Here is a 9,503-nt window from a genome sequence, read left to right on the forward strand (position 1 = left end):
GGGCACTGCAGCACCTCTGTGCCATGATGTGGGGCTGCACACATGGCCTTGCTGCCCAGCAGTGTGGCATGGCACAAGGTTTCCCCCTGTGTGGCACTGCTCTGCTTCCCACTGCTGCTTTGCATAGTGCTGCCAGGGCTGGGGAAGCAAACATATCACATATCCCTGGATGGTGCCATCCTGTGGCACTGGGAGCAGTGTCTCTGCTTTCTGACGTGGCTTACAATGAGAATACAGCCTTAATAATCACCTGTGCTGGAAATAGCATTGGAAAGAAAAAAGACTGCGAGTGGCAAGGGGCAAAGTGACCCCAACTGGCAGCAAAAGGACTGAACCCCCTCTGCTATGGGCACAGCAGCTCAGGGTCTGTGGGATGCACAGAGGACTGGGGGGGGGGAGGGGGGGGTGTGATGGGCGTGGGAGCATCACTGTTAGGCAAACCCAAAAAGTCACTCCAATCGAACTGCAGAATTTGGATTGAAAACTGGAATATCTGAGCTGTGCTTTGCAAGGGAAAAACCTTCAGGGTTTCCTCTGCCGCAATCTCAAGAAATTCCACAGCTGCCTCTGCGTGGGGGGAGCGCTGCTGCCTCCGTGTGGGGGTGGGGAGGGCTGCAGCCCCCTGCTCTGCAATACCCCCCCCACCTCCCCTTGTGCGTGAACGGGATTCAATTCCTTTAAGGCTGCGTTTGCAGAGCCTGGGGCTTGGGGACCTGCAGCCCCACCCCAGGGCTCTGGAGCTGCCCGAAGGGGCACAGGGGATGTACCCAGAGGTATTTTTTATCCCTCATTGCTGCCACTCGGTTGCAGGAGGAAATGCGGATCTGCCAAAGGAAACAAACACCGTTCCTGTTTTCAAGAAGCAGGACAGGGAAAGGAAAGAAAAAAAGCAAGACTGTTCTGAATGCCTCCAAAAATCCTCCCTGCTGCTGTCTGCACCCATCTTTGGGGCACCGACGTCGTCGGACGCCAGTGGGAGAGCTCTTGAGGCTGCCCCCCACCGCCCCCAAGAGCTGCCATTGCTTTTCATCATCGCAGTTTTCCTTAATAAGTCCAGAGTTCGCTTCGAGTCACTTCTGGCTCTGCCTGACAGCGCTGCTCGCTTCCACGACAGCAGTTACTCGTGTACCCCGCAGCACGCCCGAAGCTTTCGTGGCACCCGGTTCTCGGCACGGACACCGCTGCGCCCCGACGTGCCCCGCAGGGTCCCCCTGTGACACAACCGCACCGCGGTGCCCGGAGCCGGGAGGGTCCGAGTGAGGGTGTGCAGAGCTCCCCATGCCCCTCCCGGCGCTCCCCGTCCCATACTCGGGCACGGAGCCCCGCAGCGCGGCGCTGCCCCGACGGGGCGGGCGTGGGCCGGGCCGGGGGCGGTGCGCGGGGCTCGTTGCTCCGCCGGGCGGTGCGCGGGGCAGCGCGGAGCGGAGCTGCCGGAGCGGCGGGGCCGGGCCCGGCATGCGCGGAAGATGGCGGCGGGCAGGCGAGGGGCGCGCAGCGGGCTGCTGGAGCTGCGCGGTCCCGGCGGACAGTGGCTTCGCGTCCTGCTCACCCTGAGCGATGACACCCTGAGCGTCAGCCCCGCCGACGGCCCCGGGCCCGGGGAGCCTCCGCCGGCTCAGCTGAACGGAGGGGAGCAGAGCTCCGGCGTGCCCGAGGCGCTCGCCAACATCAGGCGCACGGTGCGCGTCGTCAAACAGGACGTGGGGGGGCTCGGCATCAGCATCAAAGGTGAGGGGGGGGGAGTACCAGGAGTGGGCGGCGGCGGCGGCAGGTAGGACCTACGCTGCCCTGCTGCGACCGGAGGGCTCCGCCCGCGTGTCCTTGCGTCCTGCGTGACCCCGGTGCGGTGTCCCCTCCTGGCCGCCCCAAACGCAGCGCTCTGCCCCGGTCGGGTGTCCCCCGGTGTCCCCCGCCGCCCCCACCCCCGTCCTGGGGACTTTGCGGGAACTTCGGGCCGGGAACTTCGCGAGGGGGGGTGCGGGGGGCTGCCGCTGTCTGACGTGGCCGCATTGGGCTCAGCCTTCACCGCGCTCCTTGCCGGGCGCTGCTGGGTGGGGCGGTGTGTCGGGTGCGGGTCCCCGTGAGGGGTCCGGGGTGAGCCCTCACCGCTTGTTGGGGCTGTGGGTGCTGCAGCTCGGCAGCGCTTTTGGGAGGTGCAATCCCCCCTTGTAACCAACCCCGGGCTGCGAAGCGCTGCCGGCTCTGCGGCTCTCCCAGGAAAGGAGAAACGTTACTTGCTTCAGCTAAACTTTATTTTTGCAGTGACGTAGGTGGAAACCAAGGAGCCGTGATCCAAACGGGGAGCTGCAGGCGGGCGGGCAGCACTTGGGCTGCCTTGTGCCTCTGCTGCTTTGCAGGGGGGTGACCATGTGCCATTAAACGCAGCCAAACCTTGCTGTCCCTGCAGGGGGTGGGGGCATGGAGGGACGGGTACCCCGCTGCCAGCCAGCTCCTGTCCATGGCCCGTGGGACAGAATCTAAAATGGACCTTCTGGTTAAAGCATTTCAGCTGCATCCTAACCCCAGACAGTACTTCACTTGGGGTTTCTGGTGCTTCATGCAGCCCTGCAGGGTTAGGGTTAGCATCGTTAGGGTTAGGGTTAGGATCCTTCTCCTGCAGGGTCGTGTACCGCATGGTGCTCCGGGCGGTGGTTCCCTCTCCACGCACACAGCCCAGAATGGGTGGTTGCGAGGCGTTGCTTCCAAGCTGGGCTCGGCAGCCAGCAGCAGCCCCCGCGGGGGCCTCTTGACAGCTGATAGCCGGAGGAGCCCTCAGCTCCCGGAGAGGCTCTGCAGAAATCCGAGCGGAGCAATGCTGGCGGCACAGCGGGTGCAGCCCTGGGAGGTGTCACGCTGCCGGTCCCTGCCCGTGGGAGGGGGGTAGGGGGGAGTGAGGGGGTGCCCGGCACACGCTGTCCCAGCGCTGAGCGTGGGCAGCGCCAGGCGGGGCTGCTGGCATCTCCTACAGGTTCAGAACTTAAAGTGCAAATTGATCTCCTTGAGCTGCCCGGAGGCCTTGAGAGTGTCCTGGTGGGCTGAAGAGTGGGGAGCAGCCCGAATGGAGACAGAGAGGAGTGGGGAGCAGGTAGTCCTGCGGCTGAGCTGCTGCTCTGGGGCTCTTTTGCCTCTCCAGCACTCAGCTGCTGCCCCACTGAGACCGTGGGGTCCTGAGAGCAGGGAAGGCTGCTCAGCACACACAGTTAATAATGCAAATAGTGACACAGTTTCCTGCCAGAAGTGATGGGGAGGCGGTCAGGGCGTGTGTTTGTTCAGCAAGGAAATCTGCAGCCACTCGGATGGTTTTTTGAAGCACTTAACATGTGTCTGCCATAAAGCTCTGAGGTATTTGGGCACTGTGTGGGCACTGAGCAGCCCTGTGCCCCTAATTGCTCAGTGTCCCCTCACTGCTTGGTGCCCCTTCTGCCCGCAGGTGGCCGGGAGAACAAGATGCCCATCCTCATCTCCAAGATCTTCAAGGGACTGGCAGCAGACCAGACCGAGGCACTGTATGTGGGAGATGCCATCCTGTCCGTGAATGGCACTGACTTATCCGAAGCCACTCACGACGAGGCGGTGCAGGCACTGAAGAAAACGGGCAAAGAGGTGGTGCTGGAAGGTATGGGGGCAGCGGGGTGCCCTGCTTATGTACACCCTGTGGGTACCTTAATGTCCTCTGCTCCAGGCTCTGAACTTCCATTTCAATCCTCCTCCTCAGCTGGAGCTCTCCCGCCTTCCCCCAATTGTGTCATCTCCAGATTTCTCCTCATTTTTGCTGCTCTCAGCCTTTTTCTGCTGTGGGTTCCTCCTCTCCTGGGAGCCACAGAACCACGCTGCAGCCTGAGGAATGTGCTGCTCTGCACAGCTGCAGGGAGCAGATAGGGGCTGATTCCTATTTTTTTCCTGACCAAAGAGAAATACAACAGCCTCTTTCTTTGGGAGTCTGCAAAATTCCTCCCCGCGGCCACCGCACTCAGACCACCCTCTCTCTGTTATTTTCTTTTCATCCTTTACTTTGGCACTGGTTTCCCCTTCTGCTGGGAGTGCTGCAGGAGGTGGCTCTGAGCTGCCCTTCCTTGAGAGAACCATTTCTCTCTGTGACCTTCCTCCTCCCTCCCCTTCTGCATGGAGCTGGGTGGGCACTGCCCTGCTGCCCTCCAGGAGGCATCTAAGAGTGGTGGGCTGCTGCAGGAGTGGGGCTGGGCTTCAGAGGAGAGCTAGGGTGACTCCCACTGTTGTGTTCTGGGTTGTGTTGTACCGATGTCATCACCCTCTTGCAGCCTTATGTTGCAACAGGTTGGATATTAGGTAAAATTCCTTCTCCAGAAGAGTGGTGAGGCATTGGAATGGGCTGCCCAGGGTGGAGGTAGAGTAACCATTGCTGGAGGTGTTTAAGAGTTGTGGAGATGTTGCACTGGGGGACGTGGTCTGTGGGCATGGTGGGATAGGCTGGGGTTGGAGTGGATGATCTTAGAGGTCTATTCTAACCTTTATGATTCAGTGATACGCGCATGGCATCTCCAGTTTCCCACCATTTCCCATGAAGCAGAGCTTGGGGATACGGCACTGCTTTACACTGAGCTGGGGACAGCCCTGCTCCAATCTTGTCCTTGGGCTTGCTCCAAGGCTCAGTGATAAGTGACACGATGACTTTAGCACCCAGCAGGTGCCCTCTACTCCTGACCACACTCCCTTGCAGAGCCCCATGCCTGCACTCCATGCAGGGCGGCCTGTCCCCTGTTGATCCCTGTCCCTGCAGCTCTGGGTCAGCCCTGTGCTGTTCTGCGTGCCCCAGCCTGGCACAGACCTTGGTTATGTTGGTGCTGGGGTTGGCAGGGGATGAGGGCAAACAGCAGCCCCCGAGCACTCCCTGGTTAGCTCTGACATCCATTCTTTATACCATAAATACCTCCATGCAGTCACTTAGCACAGCCAGCATATGTTCACCACCTTTCTCCTCCCCAGCAAAGCTTGTGTTTGGAACTGGAGCTCTTTTAGAGTGGCTCCCGAGCTCTGTGCCAGACAGAAACAGAGCCGTGACCGTGCTGTCACTGAGAAACCAGCAGTTTGCACGCTCCTGGCTGGTGGGGGGCAGTGAATTGGGGTCCCACCCCCTTTGCTGAGCCTACCACAGAGCCAAAGCCTGGCCCTGCTCTTCTTACATTCCTGGGTGAGGTGACACGCAGAGGCTCCCTGTGTGCCCTGCCAGCAGGCACTGCTCTGTGCCAAGCTGCTGGCTGCTATCTGCAGGAGCGTGGCTGTTATTTGTGTTACAGTGTTATTTGGGGAGAGGTGCTTTGCCTGACCTTATTTTTCCCCTACTCTTTTTTTTTTTTCTCTTTTAATTTATTTACACATCACTTTGTATCCAGAGCTACAAAGCACTGCTGGGTTCAGCAGCCACTGGAGAAAGCAGCACAGGGCTGAAGGGACAGGAGGTCTCTGATGCTCATTTTGGGGCTGGGATTTGCATGCTGGTGCAAAGGGGCTCAGCAGTGGGTGTCCCTGTTGTCTGTGTGCCTGTAGGGCTGTGCAGGATGAGCCCTGAGCATTGGGACTTGTGCTGGGAGATGCTGTGGGACCACCAGATCTGATAAGTGCTCCATGCCCTCCAAAAAGGGGGTCAGGGCCTCCTGTCTTGGCACACTCAGGGCAGAAAACTGTGACCCAGAGATGCTTTGAGATGGGGGTTATGACTTCAAGGTCCCACTTGGGATTTTTGGGTCTGTGCTCATGTGTGCACCGAGGTGGGGGGTCTCCAGCACATACCACCAAGGACACCCCAGGGCAGTGCCCTGCATCCCATCCCCTGTGCTGCCAGGATGTGCTCCAGCCATTGCTCAGCTGATGCTGGTGGTGTCCCACTGTCCCGAGGTGACACTTAGGACAGGTGGTACAGGAATGCTGCAGTTACTGTGGGTTAGGAGGGGGGTGGTGGGGTGGGAGCATGGCAAGCAGTGTGTCCCCGTGCCCCAGAGCACTGTGCCCTGCAGATGGCCTTTGGCACGGCTTGGGTGCCTGCAGCTGAATGCTGACTTGTGAAATGCAGTGAGCTGCCAGGCACTGGGGTAGTGATGGGTCCCCGCTGCTGGGAGTGCTGCCCGGGCAGCACAGCTCACATGCCTGTGGCAGCAAGGCTGCTATTTATACCAGCAGGCACGAGGTGGGTGGCAGGCACGTGTCTGTGCCCTGGTCCTTTCCCAAGGGCCACCCAAGGAAATCCCTTCCCCAGAGCCACACAGCCCCTGTGGAGCATCACTGTGCTCAGTCCTGGCTTTGAGCCCTGAGACCCCTGGCCCCATTCTGCAGCTGTGCATGGAAGGCCCCACCAGCTCCCCATCACTTTTACTCTCCCCTTTCCAAGGCCTTGGGGACCACTCTGAGGTTTGCTCCTGACCCACCAGGTCCTGAGCACTGCTTTCTTGCCCCTGCTTCGTAGTTCACCAGGCAGGGTGGGTTATGTGAGCTGTGTGCACGCTGCTGCAGGCTTTTCCTGGGGCCAAGCCATGGTATTTGAGAGCTATTACTGCTTTGTTCCCTCTTGGCTGTGGGACCAGCTGTACCAGCACAGTTTGGACTGTGTAATTTTGGCCTGGGCCTCCTGCCCGTTCCCCGCCCCATCCCTCTGTGTGCCATCCCAGCCAATGGGGTCAGGGCTGGAATGGGAGCTGTGACCCAAACCATGTTAAAAATAAAAAAAAGAAGAACAAGAAAAGCATAAGAAAAAAGGGGAAAAAGGATCATTTTGGCCAGCTCAGCTCTGCGCTGCGTGGCAGTGTGCCCCAAATCACATGTTGGGTACTTCAGGGATCCCACAGCAGCACTGTGGGCGATGCTAAGGTGATGGGTGCAGGAGGTGTGGGTGCTGCAGGCAGGATGTGGCCATGCCATGCCATGCCATGCCATAGCCCGGGCTCTTCTCTTGCAGTGAAATACATGAAGGAGATCTCACCCTACTTCAAGAACTCGGCGGCGGGGCCGACAGTCAGCTGGGACCCGTCCCCTGCTGCCCCACAGAAGCACTCATCATCCCCCGTGCTGCCGCCCCGCGAGAGCCGCACGGTGCCGCTGCGGATGTGCTGCGTGTCCCGCAAGTGCCTCCCTGCTGACCCCGAGCACAGGTAGGGCTGCACCGCACTGCGGGGATGGGGCGGCCGCGTTAGGGGGTGGCAGAGGGGATCCGACAGGTCCGTGTGACCGCAGGTACCTGGAGGTGTGCTCAGCAGATGGACGCGTGGCTCTGTTCCTGCGGGCGAAGGATGAGGCCACGGCACAGTCGTGGCTCGGGGCCATCCAGAGCGCTGCGGGCGCGCTGCTGCCGCGGGTGAAGGACGAGCTGCGGGCACAGCTGGCGGCTGCTGGCACAGTGAGCGGCAGGGATGTCAAGCACGTGGGCTGGCTGACCGAGCAGGTACCCACGGCCCCGTTGTCCCCTGCCTGGCGTTCCTTCCTTCCAGCCCTGACTCCTTCTCCTCTCAGCTGCCCGGTGCCGGCACCAGGAACCTGCTGGCGGTGCTCACCGAGAAGGAGCTGCTGCTGTACGGCAGCCTGCCGCAGAGCCGCGATGCGCTGGGCAAGCCGGTGCACAGCTACCCGCTCATTGCCACCAGGTAGGGCTGCCAGCGGGATGGGTGGTGGTCGTGGTGTCCTGGGGAGCGATGGGGGCTGAGGGTGGTGCTGGTGTCCTAATGGGGCAGCGGGGCCTTAGGATAATGGCAGCGGTGTCCCGGGGCGGTGGTGATGTCCATGGGGTGGTGGTGGGGTCCCGCCGTCCCAGCAGCGGCCACGTCGGGCAGCCGTATTCAGGGCTCGGGGTCCCACGGGCGGTGTCGCGGCTCCCCCTGCCGGCATTGCGGTGCTGAGCTCCGTGCCGCAGGTTGGTGCACTCGGGGCCGGCCAAGGGCTCGGCGCTGCTGGAGGCGGAGCTGGCGTTCGCGTTGCGGGCCGGCACGAGGCTGGGCGTGCAGAGCCACCTCTTCAGCCTGGAAAGCCCCCGAGAGTTGGCCCTATGGACCCGCCTGCTGGTGGACGGAACCCACGGCGCCGCCGAGCTCGCTCAGGAGGTGTCCGCAGGTACGGAGATGGGGGGGGGGGGGGTCCCGGTGATGCGCCTATTTGACGGCGCTGAACGCTTCCCCGTCCGCAGCGTGCACCTGGAAAGGGCAGGAGTGCACCCTGTCCATCCACATCGATAAGGGCTTCACCATCTCCGCCACGGAGCCGGGGCTGAGCAGAACCGTGCTGCTCCAGCAGCCCTTCGAGAAGCTGCAGATGTCCTCGGATGACGGCACCAAGATGCTGTACCTGGACTTCGGTGGCCCCGAGGGAGAAGTTGTGAGTGGACGTCGCCCCACGGCCCCAGGGAGGCTGGGGGGCTCTGGGGGGATCCTCACCTCCGGAGCCCTCCCCTCTTCCAGCACAAGGCTCCCCACTCTGTGACGTTTCTCATTGCAATCATCCCTCTGCTCCTCTCTTGCAGCAATTGGACCTTCACTGCTGCCCCAAAACCATCGTGTTCATCATCCACTCCTTCCTCTCAGCCAAGGTGACCCGGCTGGGGCTGCTGGCATGAATCCACAGAGGGGACACAGCCCCCACCACATCTATGCACCTCCCTTCAGACCACCTCCAGCCCGAAGCCCCCCGCTTGGGATGCGGCCCCCTGCAGGATGATGCCATCCCAGTGCCATCCTTGGGGGTGGCAGTGCCCGATGGCTCCATGCCTCCATCCCTCCCTACAGTGCTCGGCCAGAGCAGCCCTGTGGACACCACTCGAGTGCCTTGAGATGATGTTTTCTGTACAAAGAACCCGTTTGTATGGCAGTTTTATATTTATATCACCCCCGGTGCAGATGCTGATGGGACGGCACTCGTCCACCTGGGTTCCCCTTGGCACAAGGATGGGGGTCTGCCTGCCCCCAGCACAGCACAGCTCCAGGGGCCGGATGGACGGGAGCTGCAGATCAGCACTATATGCCAAACTGTTCCATGTCTCAGTGTTGTGACAGGAGCTGCTTTTCTTTGGGATGTTTGGGCCCTTCATTTTACTTTGCCAACTCTACATTGTTTTATTTCTTGGTTCTGGGGGGTGGGGGGCCTGTCAGGTGGCTGCTGGGAAACACGTCACGAACTGAAAGGTTCTGCATGGAAATGCCTCTTCTTGTCTGATTTTGGTCAAATAAACTCGCAGCTCACACCCAGCATTGGATTTAAGGGGACTTCCACTGGGATAGATGGGGGTGGGGGGGATGTGGGTGCTGTGTGGGCACTTCCTGGCCCCAGCAGTGCAGTGTGGATGCGAGCACCAGAACTCAAGGAGCAGAGGTAAAAGGGGAGGGTGAAGTGAGTGCCGGGTAATGAATGGCAACTGGGAGCAGAGGAGGCTCCCTGCTCCCTTCTGCTCGTGTTCCTCATTAGTCAGCGCTGACCTTTCAGTGCCATAATCAAACAAGGCAGCCTAACGCTTAAACGGGAGCGTTTAGTGCTGACATTTACAATTGGTTCTC

At 60.7% G+C, this 9,503-nt stretch overlaps 1 protein-coding gene across 1 annotated transcript; it reads left to right on the plus strand.

Annotated features, from left to right (window-relative positions):
- Window positions 1-735: 735 nt before the first annotated feature.
- On the plus strand, window positions 736-9,200 carry SNTA1 (syntrophin alpha 1). Its single transcript, XM_015881391.1, has 8 exons — window positions 736-1,728; window positions 3,431-3,616; window positions 6,926-7,118; window positions 7,201-7,408; window positions 7,477-7,607; window positions 7,874-8,070; window positions 8,144-8,331; window positions 8,477-9,200. The coding sequence occupies exons 1-8, from the start codon at window positions 1,467-1,469 to the stop codon at window positions 8,567-8,569; spliced, it is 1,458 nt and encodes a 485-aa protein (XP_015736877.1). The 5' UTR covers window positions 736-1,466; the 3' UTR covers window positions 8,570-9,200.
- Window positions 9,201-9,503: the final 303 nt, after the last annotated feature.

Source organism: Coturnix japonica, chromosome 20 (assembly GCF_001577835.2).
Source record: "Coturnix japonica isolate 7356 chromosome 20, Coturnix japonica 2.1, whole genome shotgun sequence".
Classification (NCBI taxonomy): Eukaryota; Metazoa; Chordata; class Aves; order Galliformes; family Phasianidae; genus Coturnix; species Coturnix japonica.

What these genes read in the sequence shown, in the direction of transcription:
- SNTA1 (XM_015881391.1), top strand. Translation starts at nt 1,467, where the DNA reads ATGGCGGCGGGCAGGCGAGGGGCGCGCAGCGGGCTGCTGGAGCTGCGC. An exon ending in CCTGCTGACCCCGAGCACAG is followed by an intron (nt 7,119 to 7,200) that starts GTAGGGCTGCAC and finishes GTGTGACCGCAG; the next exon opens with GTACCTGGAGGTGTGCTCAG. An exon ending in CGCTCAGGAGGTGTCCGCAG is followed by an intron (nt 8,071 to 8,143) that starts GTACGGAGATGG and finishes CCCCGTCCGCAG; the next exon opens with CGTGCACCTGGAAAGGGCAG.